Source organism: Perissodus microlepis, chromosome 3 (genome assembly GCF_051167445.1).
Source record: "Perissodus microlepis isolate ML-2025 ecotype Zambia chromosome 3, ASM5116744v1, whole genome shotgun sequence".
In the NCBI taxonomy this organism is placed as follows: Eukaryota; Metazoa; Chordata; class Actinopteri; order Cichliformes; family Cichlidae; genus Perissodus; species Perissodus microlepis.
Window position 1 is genome coordinate 8351115 of NC_140463.1, and position 26655 is coordinate 8377769.

At 38.9% G+C, this 26655-nt stretch overlaps 1 protein-coding gene across 1 annotated transcript; it reads right to left on the reverse strand.

Moving 5' to 3' along the window:
• Positions 1-7908: 7908 nt before the first annotated feature.
• LOC146389748 (phospholipase A2 inhibitor and Ly6/PLAUR domain-containing protein-like) lies at positions 7909-9697 on the reverse strand. The gene is made up of 5 exons (XM_084914036.1): positions 9640-9697; positions 9278-9394; positions 9056-9199; positions 8712-8822; positions 7909-8602 (listed from the first exon to the last, which is right to left on the reverse strand). Exons 1-5 carry the CDS (start codon positions 9683-9685, stop codon positions 8400-8402), a joined length of 621 nt encoding a protein of 206 aa, XP_084770162.1. The 5' UTR covers positions 9686-9697; the 3' UTR covers positions 7909-8399.
• Positions 9698-26655: the final 16958 nt, after the last annotated feature.

The window sequence follows — 26655 nt, forward strand, 5'->3', positions numbered from 1 at the left end:
ACGACTGGTTTATGACAACAACCTGCCACAACCAGCTGTGGAACAACAGCCTTCAGCTCAATCTGAAACTCCTACAGTAGCTGAACCTCAAGTGTCAGTAAACCTGGGAATCCAGAACACTCCAGCCTCAACAGAAGAGTTTGCCGAAGATAACATCTCTGAGGAAAATAAGGAAGAACATCATGTATCGGACTCTCAGCATAATGAACATTATGAGAGAATTCAGGAAGAACAAGTTGATAGTTATACTGCACAAAGTCCAGTCCCGTTGATGTTTGAGAACGATGGTGAGAACAACAGTAATGAAGATATAAATAAAAATGGGACTGACAATGAGGGCACATCGGATTGCTATGAAAGTGTCAGGGACAGTCCACTGACATATCATCCCTTTCTGGAAAATCTACAACCTGTTACGCTGGTACATCAGCTGAAGTAGATTCTCAGCACACAGTTTTTATGAAAAGAATCATCCTGCTATGGAGGAGCTTGTTAATGATCTTCCCAACAGGAGCAGAAAGAGGTGTGTTTCCACCACATCCTACAGCCAATATTGGCAGCTTGTTGTAGGGTAGGGACTTGCCTCATTTGATGAGGCACATGATCAATAGTGGTTCAACGACCAAAAGAACAACTTCCACTAGGGTTTAAATACCTGGGATACTCTACTAATTGGTCTTAGAACTCAAGAAGAATCTTCTACCAAAAGTCTTTAAGAAACTTAAAGAAGTCCAGTCGCTTTTCTTTCCAAACTCCTCAGATTATGCTACTAATAGATAACTAATAGATAAATTGTTAGACTAAATCATTCATTACATTCTTAATGGGGCAATGAGTGATCAGCAGTGATGGGAATAACGGCGTTATAAGTACCGGCGTTAATAACGGCGTTACTTTTTCAGTAATGAGTAATCTAACTAATTACTATTTCTATTGTTGCAATGGCGTTACCATTAACATTACGAACAAGAAAAAGAACAAAGAACAAGAAAATGCGGTGCGGTCACGTTGCTATTTTTCAACAAACAGACACTTGAAGCTGTGTTCAGATTACTGCACCTTATATCAGTTGCACAGAAGTAGCTGTCTACGTAAGTAGACAGGTAATCACTTTCTGGCAGATGAACACTTTTTGTCACAACACCTGGAGTTAAGGGGGCAAAACAATCGCATGAGTGCTGCTGTTTGACTGAGGAAGAATAAAGTAGCCGTGACCACTTCAAGATGACAAAGCAACAAGGTGATATATACCAGGTTTTTAAATTGTGTTCATAGGCCACGTGTCGACTAATCAAAAAATGATATGGCAACATGACATTTGGTTCTTTAGGAAGAGGGCGAAGTTTTAGGAGTGACAGCAAGAGAGAAAGAGAGAAAAAGAGTGAGTGAAAGAAAGAGCGGAAAAAAGAGAGAGAGGGCGCGAGTTTTGAGATGTGAGAGATTTGTGATGTTTAGCGTGTTTGGAGTGTGTAGTTTGTGGATCTTACAGTAAAAATATAACTTTTTCTACTCTGAGTTTATGTATTTTGTCTGCTTTTAGATCAATTGTGTTAATGCAGTATGTCAAAATGAAAACATAACTGTAAATTCAGACATGTGAGGTTGTGCTGAAAAGAATGACACCAAACAAGGCAAAGTAAAACGTTTTTAAAGGTGAAATGTGGAGGTAAAATTAAAAGTAGTCAAAAATGGTCAATTATACCCTGGACACCAGAGGGTTAAACATTTTTTATTAAGTAACGCAATAGTTACTTTTCCTAGTAATTAATTACTTTTAGAATCTTGTAACTCAGTTACTCAGTTAATTTTTTGAAGAATTAATTAGTAACTATAATTAATTACTTTTTCAAAGTAACTTGCCCAACACTGGTGATCAGTAATTCATTTAAAAAGTAATTTATTTAGTAAGTAATCACAACTGTCTAAATGTAACCAACTTTCATAGGTTTTAATATCCTGATGTTGACAATTGAAGCAAATACAATAAAATAATAACTTCACATGTTATGTGTTAGTCTTTAATACAGCTCTCCAACACACACATACACAGCAAATAAATAATCAGACAGTCACTTTGATTTTTTAAAATCAAATTTATCAATCATTATTTTACTAATAGATTTGCAAATCGTTACATAAAAATATTATTAACAACTGCTTTTAGAAGTAGAAATGATTTATGAGGTTTTAGATATTTAAGATAACTAGATTGCCACCTTTTGAATTAATGCACATTTTAAAACATCAGAAACTGGTGGATAATAGAAGACAACTTAAGGAAGCGTTTCCCTTTTTACATGGTAAAAAGAAGAAGACCACTGAAAGTGGAATGGTGAAAATGATTGTCGTATATTTTAAAATTAACCCAGAGACATAAAAACACCTGATCTCCAGTCTCTAGACGCAGCGAGGCTCCAGTAGAAACTGTTCCGAAATGTGAGGCCTGACGCTGCCACGCTGAAAAAATGCGTTCTCCATTCTTAAACAACACAACAGCTACACCATGTTTTAGTTATAGAAGCAAGTCAAAACTAATCACATTTTAGGGCTCTTGGTTTTGTGCTTGTGGGTGACAATGTTATTTTCAAGCTTTTCTTCGTCACATTTTAATATTTGCATTCCTGTTGCCATAGTGCCTGAAGGCTTTTACAATTTAAAAAGAAAAACGATTTTACCGGAGGAATTCTCACCTTTTACCTTTGGGCCAGTATTCGTAGAAAATTCAGTGTTAACATTTCCATAGGATAGAATGTTGAATTCAGGATCCAGCAGATGTTTGTGAGGTACATTTTGGAAGAGATGGATAAACATCGTCTAACTTTTCTTTGCTCTCCAGTATAATTGCAGGAAAATGCAGGCTTTGTTAAAACTGTGACAATTTAACACTCAATCCCAAAAACAGACTTGACATGTTTCCATGAAGACTGCTTCATATATCAACAGCTCTGAAAATCCATTAAAAAACAGTAATGTAGAACATGATCGCTCTCAATCTGTGTCTCTAAAAAACCCAGCAAACTGGTGATCACTTCAACAAAATGGGCATAGTTTATGGCTCTTTATCAGCTGCAACACCATGTGGCACCAATCCCCACCCTGCAGGCCCTAGGTGTCTGACCTCCAAGCCTTGTTGCCATATGTCCCCCTGAGGTCCTTGTGCAGTAGCAGTAGCTGTACTAGTAGTACAAGAAGTAGTGGCAGTAAGAGTACTAGTATTGTGCAACAACCAGGCTTCAAGAGCAGTCACTCTTCTGGCTTACAAATGGTGAAAACATGTCATATGCGCATGCCACAATCTTAACTGTAAATCAGAAATTTTGATAGGCGAATTGGAAAAGCAGTTTAAAATTCTGGTTTGGCATAGACACAGACTTTAGTAATCCCACACTGGGGAAATTCACATGTTACAGCAGCACAAGGGTCAGCAAGAAAAAGTGAAACAGATATATCAGAAAGAATACACAAATATTTAAGTAGTGCAAAAAATTTAAAACAAGGAAAAACCCTATGCAAGAGTAATTACTACTGATCTGCAAACTGCTAACTGGTTGTTAGAGACAGCAAATACACTCAGAGAATGTTAGCATGTCAGTATAAAGCTGACTGTAGTTCCTGGTCAGGCTGGCTGCACTTCAGTTAACTTCAGTTTTTTTTCTAATTTAAAATTTCATATCAGGTTTAAGTTTCAAGTTTTATTGTCATGTACAGATAAAAAGTGTAGTCACATTTACCCATTATGAAATTCTTTGGCTCGTGCTCCTAATAAATGTGTTTATTTATTAGATCTACTGATACAGCCAAAACATATAGTCACGTCTGATGAGGCAGACGGCATGGCGTGAGGAGATTCTGGACCCAAATGCAGGCACAGCGGCAAGGGCAGATGAATAACAAATGAAGAGCCTTTATTTTAGAGGCTTAACAAAACATAAATAGAAGGCAAGGAACAGGAAGGAACTAACAAAACATAAACTGGGAAAGCTCAACTAAAGAACATGAGGAATATGTAAAACAAATTCAAATTCAAATTCAAATCAAATTCAGATTTTATTTGTCACATACACAGTCATACACAGTATGATATGCAGTGAAATGCTTACACGACTGCTCGTGACCTAAAGAAAAAAAAGACTATGAATAAGATAGGAAATAAATATGAAAATTAAAAAGGGTCAATTTAATAAATAAATAAATAAATAAATAAATTTAATTTAAATTCAGTTTAGGAAGGAATAAAATAAAATATAAAAATTAAAGTTAAAAATGAAATAACTGTACAACAACAAATTAGAATGAAGGGTAAATTTAACTGGGAAAGAATGAGATAAAATATAAAAATTAAAGTTGAAAATAAAATAACTGTACAACAAAATACACAATACACAAATACACAGAATAGAAATATATAAGAATGTATGAAGAAATATAAATATATATATACAATAACAGCAGCTGTACAGTATTAAGTGGAAATGAAGAAATATAATGTCCAGTGTTGTGGGGTCATTACACACAAGCTAGAAGTGCAAGTCACTCTTTACTGACACATCATAAATACGTTTAATGCTGGATTGTTGAAGTTTTGGTACAATGGTTTAGCCACAAGCATAATTTCCACTTCTGGATAAAGATCACTCTATCTTCATGCTTCTTAACAAATTAAGCATGTAATGTCTTTATTAAGTTGTTATTTATTAATGCATACATAATAATGTGCTCAGTGACATAAAGGTCCCCTTTCCAGAGTTTGTGTGCTACGTAGTTTTTTTTCTTTGTTTTAGTTGTTTTGTTTTTCCATCTTCTATTCACAACCCAGTGTTTAAAATGTTAATAATCTTAGGGCCAACCCTCCAGCTTGTTATGAATCGCCCAGATTTTTTCTAAATTTTGTGATTCAAAAGTGGCCTTAATACTTTATACAGGCTAAATATTTCCAGAATAATGTTTCTCAATGTAAAACTGTAAAGAATCTTTACACAGGATACAACATTTTGTAAACAGCCACCTTAGAACCTGTTGAGCCTCTCATGTACTGTTAGATGGATGTAAGTCCAGATCTTCATAAACCGTTCCTCATTACTCCATTAAGTAACCAAACAAATAAATTTACTCTTGCAAATTATAAACATTCCAATTGTTCCTTCCAAAAGTAACAAAAACAAAGAACAACAAATGACTCAGCAATGATAAGCAGAGCTAGACTGGAGTCCAGTTTGTCTTTATCCTTCATTAGTTGTTAGTGTCAGCAGTAGCATTTGATAAGTATGTCTAAAATATAAATATAAAATCTCTATAAAAGGATTGACTCCTTAAACCTATGCAGCAGTAATATTTAATATGCTTATTTAATAATGTTCTACAAAGAGGTCAATGTGTTTGGGATCTTATTAGATCTCTCAGAAAAGCTGTCAGAGCAAAACTTTTTTTCTTTCATAATAACACGCTTAATGTTAAACCACTGAGTCCATCTAAAACATGTTTGTGCATACATCAGGACTGACCTGATACATAGAGTTCTGCTGGAGGATGTTGCTGATTGAGCTTTTTGGTTGTTCAGAACTCACTCAGCCTTTGGAGTTAGTTTTTAGGACATCCTGATAATAATGAATTACATTAGTCCAGCCTAGAAGCAATAATAATATCACTTTAAGATAATAATAACAATAATATTTCAGGTGAATACCTCATGAAGTTCATCAACAGAGTGCCAAGAGTGTGCAAAGCAGTAATCAAAGAAAAGGTTGACTATTTTGAAAAATATAACATAAACATAACAAACATATTCGAGTTATTTCATTCTTTTTTCTTTACTACAAAATTACACATGTGTTCATTTAGAGTTTTGGTGCCTTCAGTAACAATCTACAAAATAAAGAAGAACCATAAAATGAAAAGCTGTGTCCAAACTGTTTGTGTGTATTATGCAGAAAAGTACCTCTCCACTAGTTTCACATAAGCATGACCTCACAAAATATTTTTTTAATCCAACAGACCTGACATTATTTTGTCCCTCCAAAGCGTACATATCTAAAACACAACAAAATCATCCTGATTCCTGACAGGATTGTGGCATAATATTACACAGAATCTGACACCTCAGCTCTATAGAGTGGGCAGTCACATTTAAGCAGTTCATTTCAAGTTGCAGATTCAAGCTGCTCTTCATTTCTTTGGCAACCAGATGCCACCAAAGAGGATTGTGTTTAAAAGGTTTGTTTGGCCATCACGCAAAAATCCCAACCTCATAACTAGAACTCACTTAAATACAAAGCAAAGCTGGGCTGGAGCCAAACGCTGGAGCCATAAATCTTGAATTTGAATATTTGAATTCCTAGAAAAACCAAAAAAAGGAGCAGCAGTTATTGCTGACTTTTAAGTTAAGTCATCTTGCTTTTGGGGATTTTTCTGTCTGTGTGCATCTCTGTAATGCTTCTTTGAGAGCCTGTGGAAGCTGGAGGCTGGAGCATAGTCGCCATCAACCAAGCTAGGTCAGCCATGAACCTTTGCATATTTTGAATGTGATTTGGCTAACTTGAATGACTGAGTGCCTTGTGGATAAGTTACCAAGTAAATTTAATCCATCCATCTTCCTCTGCTTATCCAGGGACTATCACTAACCAAATTTTTAAGCAGGAGAAAAAATAGCACTTGTAAGGACATGAAATGCTTTATTGACAAAAACAAGGCACCCTGCCCCTGTAATCTTTTATTTACAATATTGTATTTGGTTAAAATGTTCTGATGGTTCAAATATTTTATTTTCTTTAGTTGTTGCAAAATAATGTGTGTGCCAGTCTCCAATGAGACATTTACAAGTGTGTAACAATATGCTATGTCTATATATTTGCAGGTAAAGAGATAAAAAATAGTAAATAGTTTGACCTTGGTCTAAAGATAAGTCCCCACGGTTGCAGGGAATGTGCGAAAGTTGGCTGTTAATTCCCATTATGTGTGGTTAGTGTATATTACTGGTAGTGATGTAGATTAGCCAGGAGGCTACCAATTAGCAGCTAGAGCTAATTTGCCAGTTCGTGTGGAAACCTCGTGGCGCTGTGGTGGATCTCTACCTGTACTGGGCTGTAATCACAGTGGATTCAGACCTGGGAATCACATCTTTTGTTTATGTTTATTTCATTCATGCCACTGTAAGAAGTATCGGTGTTTTGAGTTTGAAACAAGCCAGGCCACTCACCATAATGCAGTGCGCCTAAGAAAAGCTGTGTGAGACTGTGTACAAGTGTATAAAAATGTTTTTATATATTGCAGAAGATACAGTAAAGGCAGACTCACAAAGCTGCTTAATTCTTTTTAATCAAAGTGTGTAACATATGACATTTTAAAGAATTCTTCATGTGGACATTATCCATTTTATTTGTGTAACACAAAGTCACTCATAATGTGACCTCTGTGTTAAATGTAGCAGTGTAGTTTTCACCTGTTGCTTGCAAAGATAAACAACAAACTGGGCAAAGATCTAAGGCTTCACGTGGTCCATAGCGCAGTGCTTTCTAGGTCTAGATACTTAAATACATACTAATTAGAAATCTCCACAATTAAAGAAGAATAACAACCGTGTTGCATTATTCTTTTAATCCTGATCTTGCTGAGTGACTGTGTTAAAACTTCTTTAAAGAACTGAATTGTTGTCTTATTAATTGCGTTCATTTGATTGATATTTCAGTTTCATTAAAATTTCTCTCTTGGCAGAGGTGGAAACGTCTTTTCTCTCTCTCTCTATTTTTCCCTGCTTGGCTTGTACTGTACGTATAATTATGTACACATGTTGTGCAACTGGAACCAGATGATGTTTGAAGATTTGTAATTATCTCGCTGATATTTTCCAGAATTGAATGATTGTACAACATTTATATCTTTAGATTCTTAAAAGAACAAGACTTGGGTGCACAGGTATAAATTTATTTGAGATTTTCTCTAATCCACAAGGCACAAAAAATTCTTCAGGCTTAAATATCTACATAGACTCAGTTAAATCTTTTAAGAAGTGGTGCTAAAGCTTCTACAGAGCCAAGATCAGCTAAAACAGTTGTATGTCAGTACAGGTTAATCTGATGTGTCACCAAGACTGAAGCTGTCACATTCAAATGAACATTGACTCTACATCTACATCATCAATGTGTGTGTCATTCATAGAAGCTGCTGGGAGAGTTCAAGTAACATAATAATGAGTATACACACTTTGTACGTCAAAATGTTTTAGAAATGTTAAAGAAAACAGTATAAATGTATAAAGGACTTAAAGAAATTAAAGGAGCAAATTTTAAAATATTTGAGGAAGGATAAAAAGTAAAGACTGTTATTCATGAAACTATATTTTCATCCAACTCCTGGTAAATAAGTGGTTTAAAGAAAAACTGTGCTGTGCTCTTTTTCCCCATCAGCTAAGAGAAAAAGACCAAAGAGATCAGCGGGGCCACAAAAAGCAGGAGGTGGGCTGTTGTACTGCTGGCACTGTTGCAGAGGTCACCCTGGCAGCAGCTGATTTTTCCTCCAATGACTGTTGAGAGCTGCTCAGTTTGTGAATTTGAACAAATCGTCTTGGAGGCACAGCCCTTTACTTTAGTAGTTGTCCCTCCTGCTTTCACTGAGAAAACAAAAATTATTCTACTACAAGTTTGAAAAAAGAATCACTGAATGTTCCTCTAAGCAGAAAAGAACAAACATGCAGAAACGTAATGCTGTAGGCCCATTACCTGCTGCTGAGATGCAGTAGTCCTCATTTCCATTGCAGGTGAGAGTTTTGGTGCAGTCCTTTCCATCACACTGGAAGCACTTTTTCCCATTTGGAGAGGAGATGCTCCAATCTATAAAGCACAAAAATATATGTCATATTTCTTTCATTGATTATTTCATCAAGTGCCAAAAAACTTCAGATACGCAAATACTGGATTCTTTCTCATCAAGTGAACTTGGTGAGTGAAAAATAAATAGTCTTAAACCTCATTTTGTAACTTTTTTCACATAATTAATAAAATCTAGTTATTTATCACAACAGGAAATACTATTCCACAATACCCAGAAACATGGTGTAAATTACCAGGGACATCTTGAGAGTTGCAAAGATCAGAGGTGCAACACATGGTGTTAATTACAGCTTGGGAAAATCCAAGGTTGACTGAGCCATTGAAGCACTGATCAGGTGTAAAACAGGTTCTCCACATACGTTTATTTTCCAAACCACCTGAAACCAAAGAGGAACCACTGTAAACTCAGTAAGGTCAAAAAAGAAAAGAAGAAGAACTATAAAATAAAATTTTACCCAGTTTTGAATTCATTCTGGCTGAACCACAGCGAGTATAGGACGAAGGACAATCTATTGTCCCAATGCAGCCTCCAGATGTTCCAGGTATGCAATCATAGCATTTCAATGGGCAGGCTGATAAACCACAAAATATTTTTAAAAAGAGAGTTAAATCATGTTTTCTTGCATTAACTGTGTGGATAAATTATGAAACACTGGCTAAAATAGATTCAAACAAAGAACAAAAAAAATCGTTTACAGGAAGTAGACACATTGCTGGGTTGTAATAACACATGTTGTAAAAGCAATTTAAAAAAGTTTCATTGAATATTAGAGTACACACTTACTTTAAAATAACGGATAACTGAACAAAAACTTGCCTTTAGGGAGCAGCACAATCCCAAGGATCAGCACAAGGATCTGCATCGTGAGATGATCAGACAGAAGTGAATTTTAGTTTAGTTTCTGTTCAGGTTATAAGTAATTCTTATTGGGGGGAGTGGTCTCCTCTCTCTGACCACTCCTTAACTCTTCCTTTGACAGTGAAGGAGCCTGACTATCAAAAATGTTTATTTGCACAGCAAATATTAGCCTTTGTTCAATTTGTAAATTAACAATCGTATTGGCGAACACGTTATTTGAAAAGATCTTTGAACTTTTAGATATGCTTCTGAGATCCTATGAAAGCTCGTAAATGATCAGTTTCTAGTTCAAAGAAAAGGCTAGTCCAACATTAACACTTTGCATAATTTGAAAATGATTTGGTTAACTTCAATCGGTGACTAGCTTTGGGAAAAGCCACTAATGAAATGCAATCAGTTAAAATCCAGGTACAAAACTCTTGTGCAAAAATACTGTACAAATATTACTAGTTTACTAGTGGACTAGTTGCATTAAAGGTTGCACTTACTGCTGTCGCTGCTGTATAAAAGTAAATGGGAGGAGAGAGACCCCTTCCTCTACAACGGAAATTTTGCACTTGTTCCACAGTGTTACGACCGGGCTCAAAAGCCACAAAATAAACATGGAAACTAATACCAGAATTTGACAGGGAAGAGGGTGTAACACACGGGGATTAGCAATGGTTTATGTGGGAGCTCAGTGTTTAAAGACGTTCATGATGTCTTTGTAAGCAAACCTATTTAAAAGGTAAACATGAGACGCTGAAAGAACATCTTTCTACATTCATGTTGGTTGTCCTGTTTTTTTTAATTCATGGATTTTGAATGGTAGCAAATGAATAAAATGGCCTAATCAGTTATTCTAAATGTGAATAGAAGTTTATAATGTTTACCAGTTTTTCTCAGTGAGAATAGTGTGTGACAGCTGACAGCGGAATGGTCAGTATTCGGCTGGAGCTTTGAAACCATGGTGGAGAATGCAGGGTGTCCTCTATAGCCGGGGAGCAGAGAGAACAGTGGGTATGCTCCTGACCCAACATGCAAAAATAATTTACTTCTCACACAATACACGAGAACCAACATTAGTTTTACCTCATGAGAAAAAGCATTTCTGTAACCTGCTGTGGTCAAATTATCCTCACCAACATGCTGACCTTGGTTGTCAGAGAGTCCTGCCCCAGGACTGGAAAAGTATTGCAGTCAAGCATGGATAATGTTTCTGAGAAAAAAAACACGTGTTATAGAATAAGAAAAGGTGTGGCCTGCACCTCAGACGTGCTGCTTTGTTTACAGCAGTGGTCTTCAAACTTTTCACAATAAGTACCACCTTATGAAATATATGGCTCTTAAAGTACCACCTTATGACCGACATTATCGTAGTATTTAACACCATATACAGTTTACATGAGAAAATTTTATTTCTTATACAAATGATATTTAATTTAACTGTCATAAACAGGATGTGACAAGTGATAATAATAACACCTGTACTGCATTAAAACATTCACAGCAGGTTGGATATCCAGTCATTAAGTGATGAACCCTTCGTCCAGGTCCAAACTACTCCGTGTTTATTAAGGCTGTTGTGTTTTTAACATGTTTTAATTCTTTGTATCTCTTTGCTCTTTTTAATCTGAACAGGCCCCTAAAATGAGGCAGTGATCACTGTCAGCCTCTCTTGGTCTTTGTTTCCACCGTTCGTTTTGAAGCTCAGTTTTTAAAACCTTGTAATGTAACTACAGCCAACACATACAGCAGTAAATTAAAGACTAGACTCGTCGTATTGTGGCTGGATTATCTCAGTTGTTCTCGTGACTGAAGTTTGGTCCTTTACAGCACCTGCCATGTGATTCCATCTGTCCCTGACCATCGGGAACCCTCACGTTAACTTGCAAAGGAAGATGTTTGGAGGGGGTGAGTGCAGGTCTGTGTCAGTGTACATGCGTATGTGTGTGTGTGTGTGTTCTGTGCACAATCAAGAGACAGTGTCCCTTCACCCAGTTAAGCAAAAGTCAACAATCTTTGATCAACGCGGCCTTGAATGAGGGGAAAGAGAGTCACAACAAACAGTCTTATTATCTAAAGGACGTGATAGCAGAGCATCAACACTGTGTTTGTATGTCTGTAAATAAGAGTTTTTGGTTGTTGTTGCTTTTTTAATGAAAAAAACAATGATAATGAGTGAATTCCTTCTGTGAATGAATGAAACATGAGCAGTACGTAAGTTTTTTTAAAAAATGGTTCATAATTTCATAATCAGATTCATTTACTGTTTGTTTACAGGCACAGAAGTAAAGAGCATTTCCTGTATCTGCTGTGTGGACAGACTGATCACTGGAGCATTAAAGCTGCTCTTGAGTTTTGTCTCCTGAATCCTGCATTCAGGCTCCGTCTCCTACCTGCCAACCAATCTTTGACAAAAACTTGACTGGATTAGTGAGAACCAGAGAGTCACTGACTGCAACACATCAGGTGTTCAGCAGCTTCCTGTAAATCACATGACGCATAATCAGAGTACAGGAGAGTGACTGAGTACGCTTCCTCTTTGTGATGGAGGTGATTTTCTTCTTTATATTGTGTCAGATGAAGTCTGACAGCTTTTCTTGAATTCATTTCATATGATGTGTTTTCACAGATGAAACCAGACAACAGTAAATCAGATGTTTACACTACCTTCACATGACCTTCATCTGTAACCACTAATCACTTCCTGTTATTCCCAAAGCATCTCTGAAATCCTCAGATACTTTGAATCCATTTCCCAGTTTTCAGGTGAAAGCAGCTTTGAGCAGCAATCAGCAGGATTTTTCTGCTCTTGGCTCTTGAGAGGCTGTCACACTTTCTCCTTCTCCCTTATCTTTTCTGCTTGGCTTCTCTTTGTATAGTCTCGCTTGTTCTCTAACCCTAAGAGAGTCTCCTAGACTTGTTCTCTAAAAACCTGAAGAAGAATTATAGATTTGATCAACTGGTCCCTTAACGAAACTGACACCCTCCTGTTCTTGGGAGATCCCGTCCTTGTCCTGCAGAGACGTTTGCTGCCGGATACTCGTCGGTCGCATTGCGTGCCTGGCAACAATCTCGATGGAGGACATTGAACGACATCTACCAATTTGGAACCATGATGACAGAGTTCTGGCTGATTGGAGCTGGCTTATCGAAGAACAAGAAGCGGCTACAGCTGTTCAAAATCCCACAAGGCTGGCCGACACGATAGACGATGGGCAGGGCTGTGAGCACTCAGACTGTGTTTATTGAACACAATATGGATAAGATGTTGGAGAAGATCAATGGGAATTGAGAGACCTGGTGACCAGTGACAGACATTAGACCAACTGTAAAATTGGAAGCAGTTTGTTCGCACTAACCAGAACAACTACCATCTTCATCTCGTGCAGCCCCCCTGGCACCAGCTGGAAGCTCAAGGCAAAAGCTGATGGGAATAACAACTCCCCCCTTGGATAATAAGACTGTTTGTTGTGACTTTCTTTCCCCTCATTCAAAGGCCACCATCAGGAGCTCACAGTCAGCCATGAGTGAAGGTGTCCTCATGGTTCAGCTGTGTTCACAGTAACAGTCCATGAATCCTGTGATGATCACACTTAACCTGTCAGCCCGTCACAAATAATCTAGTTATTGTTATTCTGTGTGACTGATAACACAGATTTAATTTACAGCTCTGTACACAATAAATAAACAGATAAACCGCAACCAGCATCTGTCTCTGCAGCCTCTGCTGTGCTTTAGTAAACACACTGTGGACAGGAACTTGGTGTTTTCATAAATGAAAATGATGCAAACTGCTGACCTGTCAAACCAGCTGGAGTCTGAGCTGGAGTCAGTCACACAAACAGGTTGAACAGGATGTGCTCTGTGCAGCACCTGCATGTAAAACAGAAGCAAAGCTGTTCCTGTAAAATTAAACTGAAAGCCTCTCTGAGCGTCTCCCTGTAGAAAATGGAGGCTGAGCTCAGTCAGATCACTCAGCCTGCAGACAAATGGAGGAGTGTTTGAGACGTGCAGATAAACAGTCACAGCTTTGTGTCGGCCTCTGAGGGCTCAGGGCAGACACAAAACTATCTATCTATCTATCTATCTATCTATCTATCTATCTATCTATCTATCTGTCTGTCTGTCTGTCTGTCTGTCTGTCTGTAATCAAAAACTCAAATATTTACTCAATAAACTGAAAAAAATGTTAAGATTTAACATTCCTGTGAATCACTAAACTAAGATTTAGTTGTATAACCACTGTTTTTGAAAACTGCTTCACATCTGTGCTGCATGGAGTCGACCAACTTGTGGCAGCTGTAAACAGGTATACCAGCCCAGGAGGATTTGACAACCTTCCACAATTCCTCTGCGTTTCTTGGTTTTGCCTCAGAAACAGCATTTTTGATGTCACCCCACAAGTTTTCTATTGGATTAAGGTCTGGGGATTGTGCTGGCCACTCCATGACCCTAATTTTATTGGTCTGGAACCAAGATGCTGCTCACTCATTGATGTGTTTGGGGTCGTTGTCATGTTTAAACACCCATTTCATGGGCATTTCCTCTTCAGCACAAGGCAGCGTGACCTCTCCAAGTATTTTGATATAAGCAAATTGATCCCTGATATGAGATAAGTGGGCCCGACACCATAGTAAGAGAAACAGACCCCATCATGATGCTTTCACTGCCATGTTTCACAGTCTTCAGAGAGTACTGTGGCTTGAATTCAGTGTTTGGGGTCTGAGGGCTCAGGGCCGTCCTGTTGTCATGGTATCAAGTGCATGACGACTCTCTGCACACACTTTGAGTCCTTATTCACATTTTCTATAAGTCCTCATCTCTGTGGACTGTGAAAAAAAACCCAGGAACTTTCTGTCATTTCTCTGTTACTTCATTCATTTGGTTTTGTGTGAGTGGTCATGGCAGAGAAGTTCCTCCTTCACATTCTCTAAAAACGTCCATTGGGCCGATTTGGACTCTTTGCTGGGCCGATTCTGGGCCCCGGGCCTTATGTTTGACACCCCTGCACTCAACTCTTTATAGCTCTGAAAACTAATTTAAGAACAACAAAAAAACCCTCAGAAAATAAAGTAACTGACAGAAATTTTAAATGTGAGCATTATTCCACCAAAGAGGCTTTTTATTTTCAGGCTCTGGTTGTTTGAGGCTGTCAGACGCTCAGTTATAGACGATGATGCTTGAATTCAAACAGACAGACAACATGAAAGATGAGGAAATCCCTGAGCACTGTGCAGAGGACTCTGAGGATCCTCAGCCGTCACTGTGACATGTGCCTGTATGTGCACATCTTTACTTTTAATAAGATGTTTCAACATGCAGATGTTAATCTAACACAGTAACAGCTGCTGTTTCAGATCCAGCAGAGAAGAAGCTCATTCCAGTTCACTGACAGAGACAACGTTTTGGTGCTGTGGTAACGACTCTGAGCCGATGACAGCTCTGATAACTCTGATAACATCTCCCTCCCAGTAATAACTGCTCCCAGCAGCAACTATGACAGACACTTCTCCTGACAGTGACACTCTTACAGATACACATTCAAGATTCAAGAGCTTTATTGTCAATACAGCAGTATACACAGTATACAGCTTACCACATGGTGCATTTATAAGTATACAAAAGATATATCTCTCCAAGAGATGTAAAACTCAAAATTACAAATAAATAACATACTAAATTTTGTGATGCGGCTGCTGCTGCTCCACATGTTAGTAAATCTGACCCTAAATATTCCTGCTTCTCTTAGAGCACACAGGTAACGGCTGCACTGAGCATGAAGGTGTGTCTGAAACATGATGAAGCTCGTCTGGAGCAATGATTACAATCTGCTCCAGGGCAGCTGGAGAGTCGTGTTTGCTGTTTTCCTCGTTTAGAAAATATAATAACAGCCAGAAACTTCTTCTCAACAGAAAATAGTCTTTGAATGTGTTTTATTTTATTTTCTAGGGTCCATTAGAGTGACAGTGGATACAAAGTGATGTTAGTGGAGAATTAAAGTTTTTAGTAAAAAGTGTGAAGGTTGACAGTTTGATTATAGCTGTTCAAACTGATTTCCTGTTCTTTGTATATTTGTCACACTTATTAAATGTTTCAGATCAGGATGATGTAGCTTTGGATTTGTTCCCTTAATAACAAACATCTTCATTTACAAACTTCATTTTGTGTTTTCTTTGTCTAATATTTAAATGTGTTTGATCTGAAACATTTAAGTGTGACAAACATACAAAAACCAGGAAACCAGGAAGGAAACAAACACAGTTTCACTCTGTCTGTGTTTGTTTCCATCTTATGTTCTTATATGTTGTTTGTTTGAAACTTGTGATCAGTATTTTAAAGTTTTTAAACTGAACTCAAACACAAACTACAAACTGGTCAGACATTGAAATGAATTGTTCCTCTGAGTATTTAAACCTGCTGTTGTGTTGCTTTTGTGTGCTGCTGTCACTGATGGCTGCAGCTGTGACAACAGACACACAAACAGTTTGATGTCATCAGAGATCACTCTGGATACACTGAGAGAAAAGCTGATTTACTTTCACACTCCAACACTGTTATGATGTCCTGCAGTCTGAGTGTAAAACAACACTGCCCCCATGAGGTCAAACTGGAGCATTGCACATGATAATTCGCATCCAGCAAACGTCTTGGACCTTCACACACATCTGACCCTGATTTAGTGGAGACTTTAGAAATTTCAGTGTTTCTAAAGTCTACCTCCTTTTTTATGATAATTTTTAATGAATTGGGACACAGCTGGGACACATCAGTTATTGATTTCACTGTTTAAAGCTTTAAACAGATTAGAGAGACAGTCCAGGCAGATGGGATCACGTGGTGAGTGAAATAAATACAGAGGTGGTCACCTCTGTATTTAATCATTAGTTATTATTAATTTCTGGATCTCTTCCACATCTTGTCTTGTCTCCTCCCTTTTCCTGGTTCTGCAAACAAACAAAGGTCAATCAAATGGATGATCCACTTGGTAAAGGCTAAAGAACCAATCAGGACAGGCAAAAATAAAAAGAACTAATTTCATCATTGGATGAGATGATCCAGTGCTAACTATATGCTTTATCAACAAGGAAAAAGGGTTTCTGTCTCCTGAATCCAAACTGGAAGCTGGTTCCACAGAAGAGGGGCCTGAAAACTGAAGGCTCTGCCTCCCATTCTACTTTTAAATACTCTAGGAACAACAAGTAGGCCTGCAGAGCGAGAGCGAAGTGCTCTAATAGGGTGATATGGTACTACAAGGTCATTAAGATAAGATGGGGCCTGATTATTTAAGACCTTGTATGTGAGGAGCAGGATTTTGAATTCAATTCTGGATTCAACAGGAAGCCAATGAAGGAAGCCAGTCTCAGACCAACAGAATAGACCCAGCAGAAGAAGCTACTTCCATTTAGGAGTTTTCAAGGCCTCTTAGGATTTCCTCCAGTTTTTATCCATTTATTGGTATCAAAACTGCATTTGTGAGATTTTCTGCCACAGAGGGAATTTTCCACGACTGCTACAGTTGCCAAACGTCTTGATGCATGCTCAATCATCCAGGTAAGTAAATCTCCAAAAGTTGATTCTGTTCATCTGGACGTAGCGTTTTGTGGGAGAAACGTTTCGTCACTCATCCAAGTGACTTCTTCAGTCTCAGCTGACTGCAGGTTTCCTCAATCTTATAAACAGAACATTTGCATAATGACTGAAACCAGCCCACTGAAGGAAGAATGGGCTGGGAGGTCAGAGATCAGTGGGCTTTGATCAGTGGTTGTTGATCATGATCATGAACTGACAGATAGGTGCTTTCTGGATCTGTATCCTGTGTGTGCACCCACTGTGGGCCTTTTCTGCGCTTAGTGTCAGCCTACTCTATGAGCTCCATGCAGGCCTCAAAGGCCAAGCAATTTAAAAGCTTCACCAAAACAAGACACCACTCAAATAGCTGGACCCAGGCTCGCCTCCCTTATGGAGGAAAACATAGAAGATGATCTCTGTGAGTTATTTTTACTGTCATATTATAAAATGTGATGTTCTAGCATCATGTTATTCTTCTTAAGCCTTTGAAAAGCTTCCTCTGTGTCCATTAAACTGATGACTTTAGTGCTGCTGTCTACTTGTTACATTTAGTACTGTTTAATTTTCAACCTAGGAAGATCTGTAAAAAGTACTCACAATATAACATAATACTGTAAAATGACTTACAGGTAAAATACTCAGATTGTACTTAGATAAAAGTATGTAATCACAGACTCGCCCAGCCTGACTGCCTTGAAGTTCAGGTGTCTTCACTGCCTCCTCTGATAAGAGCTGGAGACCTGAGTAGGTTCGGTCACCCATCAGCAGCAGATCACCTCTCGATCGGGCACGTTTTCATCTGGGAGGGTTTTAGAGCTCACTGCCCTCGGCGTCGCTGCTGGAACAACGAAGTTTTGGTATTGAATCTTTGACCTGCTGATCTCACAGAGGCAGGAGACCCAGAACATCCATGCGAGCTTCAGTTTATGCTCTGTCCTGTCATCCAATCAGATTTGCATATAATACACTGATATTCAGCCCCAGCCTGGTGTTCTCTCCATCTCTGACCTTTCACACAATTTAAACTAAGCCAAAGGTTTTTTTATTGCCATTACTTCTTAACACAGAAATTCCATCAACACGTTCATTATAGATTTAATCCCTTTTAATTCAAACACACTTTCTCTTTAAAACTGTTTGTCAATCACAATTTACTCAATTTATTATTATTCTATCACATATTTATATCAGTCATAATCAACTCAGTATGATCTGAGCTGTAAATCTGTATTTATCATCACAGAACTTTATAGCACTTCAGAGCAGCTCCTTCAGTGGCTGCGGCACCCACGATGTGGGACGGAGAGATTTCCTCCCCTCTGCTGTCAGACTCCACAACAAAGACTTTGCAGCTGATCAAACACACACATGTGCAATAGGACTTAGTGTAATACTCTTTTTCTGACAACGTTGTATTTGTACTCAGTTGTATATAGCATTTGTATTCTATTTTTATCCTATTATTTTATTCTATTCTATTCGGTACAGTTGTGTACAGTATCTTATTCTTATTCTATTCCAGTGTTCTCTCATTTTTGCTATGTAACTGCACTGTCCACTTTCTGCTGTAACAAAACAAATTTCCCACATGTGGGACTAATAAAGATGATCTTATCTTATACTGTATAAGATAAGTGGTGAGTGTAGTTCCTATCAACAGGGTATTGCAGACCATCCCGCTAATTGCCGAATTTGCTTTGGTCTGTCATATTTATGATGAAAAACAAATGTCATCAAATTAGATATTGATATTTTCATATGGGAATTGATCCTGCAACATGAAACGCTGGGATTGGAAGTTCCAATTTTTCAGCATCGCTCCGCACATCATACCTGTGAGATGACAGACAGCAGTGTGGAGGAGAGTGCGACACAAAAACACATAAATATGACTGACACCTGTAAACGAAGCAGCATCTGGCTGCAGGTGAAAGATATTGGGAATAGCAGAGCAGAGTGGCTTCACTGTAAAATAAAATTAGCAGTGAGTGCAGGCTCCGCCACAAACCTGCCCAGACACGTCACAATTCTCCATCCCACAGTGCAGTTTGAGGAGAGAGGGCAAGCTGGCTCGACTCTGGGCTGTCTGGTCCCAAACCATCAACAACAACTGCTGCAGCAGCTACTAGTAGTGTAAGTATAACCCATCAAAGCCTTAAATCCCACCTACACTCTACCGAGTAGAAAAACAATGTCTGTAACAATGATTCTAAATCTATATGACACAGAACGTCCATTATGGCAAGACAGGGTGAAAAAAGCTCCACCAGTGTGTCTGATGATTGACTGCTGGACCTCTAGATCTTCCACTTTATTGAAAATTACAAGATGGCCTCTTAGCTGATGGACAGACACACTGCAGAAGACTTGGTAGAAGAGCTAATAAGAGTTTTATTGTTTTTAAGAATTACAAATTATGAAGTGGACCCACCACCCATGTCTGTTGCATACATTAAACCTGATGATCTGCTGCACCGTCCTGCAACCATATGAGGTGACTGTGGAGATAAATGCAGATACGTAACAAGGACAGTTGTTTTTTTCTATTACTATTCAGTCACAAACAGCAAAAACAGCACATATGATAGACAAAACTGAATTACAAAAAGCTGTACGCCACATAATAATAATAATAATAATAATAATAATAATAATAATAATAATAATAATAATAATAATAGTTGCATTTTCTCTCCTTCAGCTGTGTCACAGCCTCCAAAGTGCTCCTGCTTTGCAAAGGTCTTCAGCGAGCGACAGCCCAACACCAACTGACCGTAACCGTGCAGAAAGTGAAGGAAGTGGTTGCAGCTCTTTGTTCATGGACCGAAAATTTCTGTGTGTGGAGTTCAACACCGTCCACTCAGAAACTGCATTACTGGATGGTAGATTTAAAAAGCTTGCATTCAGTGACAACAGAGCTGTTGATGAGGCACTTCAGAGAATAACTGCAGCAGCAAAGTGCACTCCCACCCAGCTCCACCATTACAGGGCCAAGTGAAGGAGGAGCCACAAACGTCTGCTGTGTGGAGCCTCTTTGATGAAAGAGCTACAGGAGATGCTGCAAAGAGAAATACTACAGCTGATGTTATGATGGAGATGAAATGTTATCTTGAGGAGCCCCTCATCCAACAAGGAGAAGGCCCACAGAGCTGGTGGGAGGCCAAGGCCACAGTCTTTCCCTACCTGTTGAAGGTGATGGAGGGGAGACTGTGCATTGTGGCAACATCTGTTCCTTTGGAGAGTCTTCTCAAAAACTGGGCAAGGAGAAACCACATCAGCCCATCCAAGCTGAGGCAGCTGATTTTTCTGAATGTCAACCTGCACTGAGGACAAACTGTTTGGCTGCTGAGTTTGGTTCTGTTTTGTACTGTGGATTTGTTTACAGTGGGGTTTTTTGTGTTGAATTAAACTTAAAGGTTTGATTAAAATATTAAACAACAGTAAGAATGCCTGCTTTTGTAACAGAACAAAAACACAAAATTAGGCAATTATAAGGCTTTTTGTAAAAACACTACATGCCAAAGGGTTTGTCAGCACACAAAGCATTCACATTTGCCAAGTAAAGCTAAAGTATGAGGCTACAGATGATAATAAATTAAGAGACATTTGGGAGCCACAAGACATGCAAGATAATCCAGAGCTTAGATCTAAATAAGGAAGTCTTAACGCAGTAATGGAGAATATCCTCACACATTAAGAAGCACCCAGGGAGGGAAGTCCTTCATTACTCTGTCAGTCAGGTAGGTGATCAGTGAAGAACAGCACAGAATCTATGTACCTGCACTGTTCAGCTCAATTTGTGGATGCAATGAGAAGTAAAGTGAGAGTGATCAGCTTACCAGTGACTGTGATATTAACCAGGTTACTGATGACACCATTACTGGACTCACACCAGTAAACTCCGGTGTCGTGAGGCACCAGCATACTGATTGAACATGATTGATCACGTTGCTGTTGTCCCCACCCATCTCCACACTCAGCCCTCTGCAGTTTGCTTGTGTTTCTCCTCACAGCCCAATCAGAAAAGCTTTGGTCCTCCTCACAGATTACAGTCACAACATCTCCCTCAGAGAAATTAGAGCTGTTGGGACTCACGACCAGATGAGCTGTGAGGAAGAAGAGAGGTTAGATATTACTCACGACTGAACTTCTGGGACCGCTCCGCCCCCTGGTGGCCTGATTTGATAGTGAAAAAATTATTTTCTACCAGGCTGATGTAATAAAGCCGTGGAATCAGGACTGAGGTTTCGGGCATTTCCCCTCGGCTATTTGCAAGTAGCACAGAGAAGAGCAAACATCTGAAGAGGCACAAGCTCCAACATTTTAGTAATATGAAGAACAACTTTGCTGCTTGACCAGCACGTTTTGGCCTGCAGCCTTCATAGGTTTAAGGTTTAAAAACATTTTTAGGATTATTTGGTTCAGTGGAAATTACTGCTACTGACACTGAAAAAATTTGCAGACCTCATAGTTTTCAGAGGATGAGCATTTGTTCAAGGGTCCACTTTCTGCTAGCTGTTCATTTCTGTGTATGCACAGGATTCTCTCCCTTCCCTCTCCTTTCACTGGTGGGTGAGAGGAAGTGGGCAAATTCTACAAATGTCATTTAAAGATTAAACGACTCACTACATGTTAGTTCATGTTAGCTAGATAACAGACATGCCTTAAAGACATAAAGACCTGGATGGCCGCTAACTTTCTGCTTCTAAATGAAGATAAACTGAGGTTATTGTACTCGGCCCTGAAAATCTTAGAAATATGGTATTTAACCAGATTCTTACTCTGGATGGCGTTACCTTGGCCTCCAGTAACACTGTGACGAACTGGAGCTGGAGGCTGCATGCCCCGTTGTAAGGCTTTAATTCATTTTATCTGTGTTTGTTTAACAGGAAAAAAAATAATCACAATGAAAGTGAGACTAGTGAGGAACATAAGTATTTGAACTCCCTGCGATTTTGCAAGTTCTCCCAGTTAGAAATCATGGAGTAGATGCATTCCCACTGTGATAGACAGCTTTGAAGAAACAATTCTGGAAATCACATTGTATGATTTTTAAAGAATGTATTTGTGTAGCGCTGCTGCAATACAAATATAGCAGCAGTGCTACACAAATGCTATATATCAGTACATCAGCAGTACCTGTACTTTTGGTCATCCTGAAATTACTTTTCATGATTTTAAGGATTCCAAAAAAGTTACATGAGCCCTCCATCCACAGTAGGTGCCGTAGGGGTTGGGTGCAATGTGTGCTGGGCGGCAGCCAGGAGCGAGGTCTCTGGTGGACCAATCCCTCGCTACAGATTCTAGCGAAGGGACGAGACGTGTCACATCTCTGGTGGGGAAGGAGCCTGAGGTAGTGCATGAGGTTGAAGCGTAACCTGCTTTTAAAATGAAGTGTGGAGTTGGGAGGGGGGCATGGGGGTGCTGAGAGGCAGTGCTTCGTTTAACATCTCTGAGCTTTCCCAATCACAACTATCTCTACTGAATTTTGGCTCCGTCTAAACAGTTCTTTGAATTTTGTGGCTTTTTCATCATTTTTAACAAATCCTGTGTAGGGATTCAGAGTACCGTATGAAACAGGGCTGCTGATGAACTCGTCTGCATTAGCGCTGTCCTCTGTAATCTGATGGAGACTCTGCAGTCCCATTTGCACAAGGCAGCACTTCTATTTCCCAGGGCCATAGGTTATAACTCTTTTAATTAGATTTAAAGGCTGATGTTGATCTTCCTCTTTCACAGAGGGATAGTAAGTCTGTGTAAGTGGATTTCTCATCCTGGTGTCTCCATGCTGACGTGTCTCTTGCAGGCTTCTGTGCAGCTTGCAGGTGACGATTAGACTCAGAACTGCCCAATCAGATGCAGTCAATGTGATCCTTCTCACTAACAGCCCAAAAACTTCACTGACTTTTAGCTGGTAAAAACAGAGCTCAGTAGCTCTGTAATTAAATACATAACCCCAGACTGTGGAGGAATTTCATTGCTCCTCCAGAGTTTCTTCATCAGGTTTCTGCACTCTACATATTAGCATCTGATGCCTCTTGGGTGTTACTGGTCCATTCGTGTCCATTCTCTCCTCAACCTCTCTCCTCTCAAGATCAACATTAGAAGCATTAGTTCAGAGTAGGTTAATTAGATAGGTATAACTCAAGTGATTTGATTAAGTGATCATAATTATTAGTAAAAACAGTAATAGTAAAACTTGTGTATTGCTATTGCATCACTCAAAGTGTTCTTACTCTATCCTTTAAATTATCCTTGGGGCCAATTTTTCCAGGGCACTAAATTTAACCTAGTTAGTTACAAATTGTACAGATTTGGAGGTGAACTGCTAATAACAGGTGTGACTGAGGGGAGGGCTTGACCAGAGGACCACCCTGGCAAGCACACCTTTAGACTGAGCGGGATCAACATCCGGAGGACTAAGAAGCACTAAGAGCATGGGTCTCCAACTGCAGTCCTCAAGGGCCGGTGTCCTGAAGCTTTTGAATGCGTCCCTGCTGCAACACACCTGAATAAAATTGTTAGGTCATTAGCAAAACTCTATAGAACGTGACTGCATGCTGAGGTGTCAAATCACCCTTTTGATTCATGTTCAGCTCACGAGTGAATGAACATGGTGAAATAAAAGTATTTTTAGAAGCACATTTTTCCAAACACTTCCATTGACTTACATTTATTCAAATTTACTTGAGTAGGGGTTCCACCTCTGCATGCAGTCAAGTTCTACCCATATGGAAAATATATATATAAATCTTATAAAGTTTGTATCTGTCTTGTGTGAAATTTGTATGAAAAGCATACAAGAGTGAAAACAGATATAATCTTGAAAAATTATACAGATGAAACTTGAATGTTTTGGATACTTACTAAAACAATATATGAAAGTAATGAGAAAGTGGCCACTTTCATGAGTAAATCATGTAAGCCTTATAAGATTTACTTATATGTAGTCTATGCTGTGGTTCTACTGGTGTTACTGGTTCTGCTGGTGAGACGATGTGTTCACAGGAAACCTGAAGGTTTGTACATATTCATTCTTATTCATTGTGGTATTTTGTTTCCATTCTGTCATCATAATTTGGTCCATTTAGATTCTTAAATCATAAAAGTGTTTACTTTAACTCATTTCAGCAGATGGAGAAGATGACATCACCAGTAGCATCACATACAGTGTTGTGAAAGCATCAAATCCTCAACAACCTCCAGTCAAAGAAACCAGAGAGAGAGGTTTGTGTGTTCACCCAGGTGTCATCCACATACCTGAACCAATGACTTGGTGGTGTTTCAGGGTAGGATAGCAAAGCCCTCTTTTCCACGTCTTCCACATACAAGTTGCCCACAATGGGTGAAACTGGGGAGCCCACGGCACACCCATGTTCCTGCCTGTAGAACTGACCCTTGTATGTGAAACAGGTGGAATTAAGACACAGTTTCAAAAGCAAGCACACCTGGTCCAACAGCCTTGTCTTGTTCTAACTACTTCAGACAGTCTGTCACCCTCGTCCTGTGACCACTTCCTGGGTCTCTTTCGGTCTTCAAATATAAAGTTTTTACAGCTTATAGATTTTAAGTTCTGCTCCAATTATTTGGGTAAAGATAATAAACACTTTGATGGCCTATAAGTGAAAGTGAAAACGTGATAAACGAATAATATAATTAATAAATAATAAATAATTATATTTTTTTATAAGTGAAGTGAAGTTCACTGAACTGAAAGGAAAATTTGGTTTGATGATGGTTGACATGTTTTCCAAATAGAAGTTTTTCCTCTAGTAAGGAGATACAGGTGCAGCACAGCATTGCTGGAAGAAATGATCCCAAGGGTGGAATCTCCTGAGAAATCTTCAGAGACCCAGCGAGAAGTAGGGACCATAGCTGACAGCCCAGGCAAGGGTTGAGGTCAAAGGTCATGCTGTTTGGGGACCTACTGGTCATCATGAGAAGATTCTGGAACCACAGCAATGACCATAAAGCTGCATTGGAAGGAGAGCTGTGCCACGGGGCTTTCCAGAGGTAATCACGAGGAGATTGTGGACAACAGATGGAGATCTGAAGGATGAGGGGAGCGTTCCAAGCTCCAATCGACAGTGCAGAGAGGAAGTTCAAGGATGGCATCATTATTCTGTGAACAGAAACCAGAAGCTATGGTGGTGACGGGGAATGACTGACAGCAATTTCCTATGAACATCACCTAATGCTGTGTCACTGTGCTATGCATACTTTGACACTCTGAAGAGGGTCTTCCTTTGTGTCATTGTTGTTGTCATTTGCATCATGAACAAGCCTGCTGAAGTGACTCAACAGGTGGGGTTATAACAGCAGTAAAATAATTGAATCCAATACCCTTTCCAAAAAAGGTTTTCTGCAGAGATGAAAGGACAATAGAGGAGTCATAAGTATCCCCCCACAGGAAGAATGCATGAAATGAGGTGATGAGGGTTGATAGAGGCCATAAAACAGGAGTGCTGACAAAGGCCTGCAGCCTTGAAGATAACTGAAAGCCACATTGACAAACAGCAAAACTAACTGGTATGTTTGTTGTACCCATGTCTGCATACATTTGGACTCTGGTCATATGGACAGTGATAGAAACAACTGGAAGAGACATTTATGAAGCTCTGAGGAACTCAAACCACTCTGCATGTGTGATTTACACACCTGGAGGAGATGCACCACAAAGCTGGAATGATTTTGCAAATGAAAATTTCTATGTTTGACTATTAACATTCATTTGCTTACTTGGAGGGAACGATGCTCGTCACAGTTCTCTCATGCACGAGCAACACAAAGAGCTCTGGTGACTTGCGTCTTGTTTTTGCCATTGTAGTAGAATTGTCTTGGCGTTCCAGCAATAGGTCTGTGCTAGATGAACGTATCAGCAACCTTCAAACGCGTGTGGAGAATTCATTATTTCTTTGAAAGATTTTTTAGTAAATAACAGAAAAAAGAAAGTAAGAGAAACTTTAATTCTATAAAACAGTAAAAATTCCACACACATGTAACTCACCACTGTGTGAACATCACAGGGGAGAAATCGTTTCTCTGAGTCAGAGATGAGTGTCAGTAACACAAAAGTAACACTCAGTGTCATGCAGTGACTTTTACAAAACCAGATCAGATGAACCAACTCACACTAAAACATGCATTTTGCTGCACTCTTTACACTTATTTCTTTTCTTTCTGCTCTTTTATATATTTTGTAAAACCACAAAAAATATTTTATATCAGCAGCAATTTCTCTCAAACTGCTGCATCACAGCTTTCATGCTCTGACCTGCATGTGAAATGAGATAAAAGCTCTTTATTAGTAACTTTTACAACTTCTGGCAGGTTAATGTCTGAACTTTGGAGTGAAACACGCCCTTAGTTACAAGAAATAACACCACTGTCTGTAACAAAGTGAATCCACTTTAACACCAC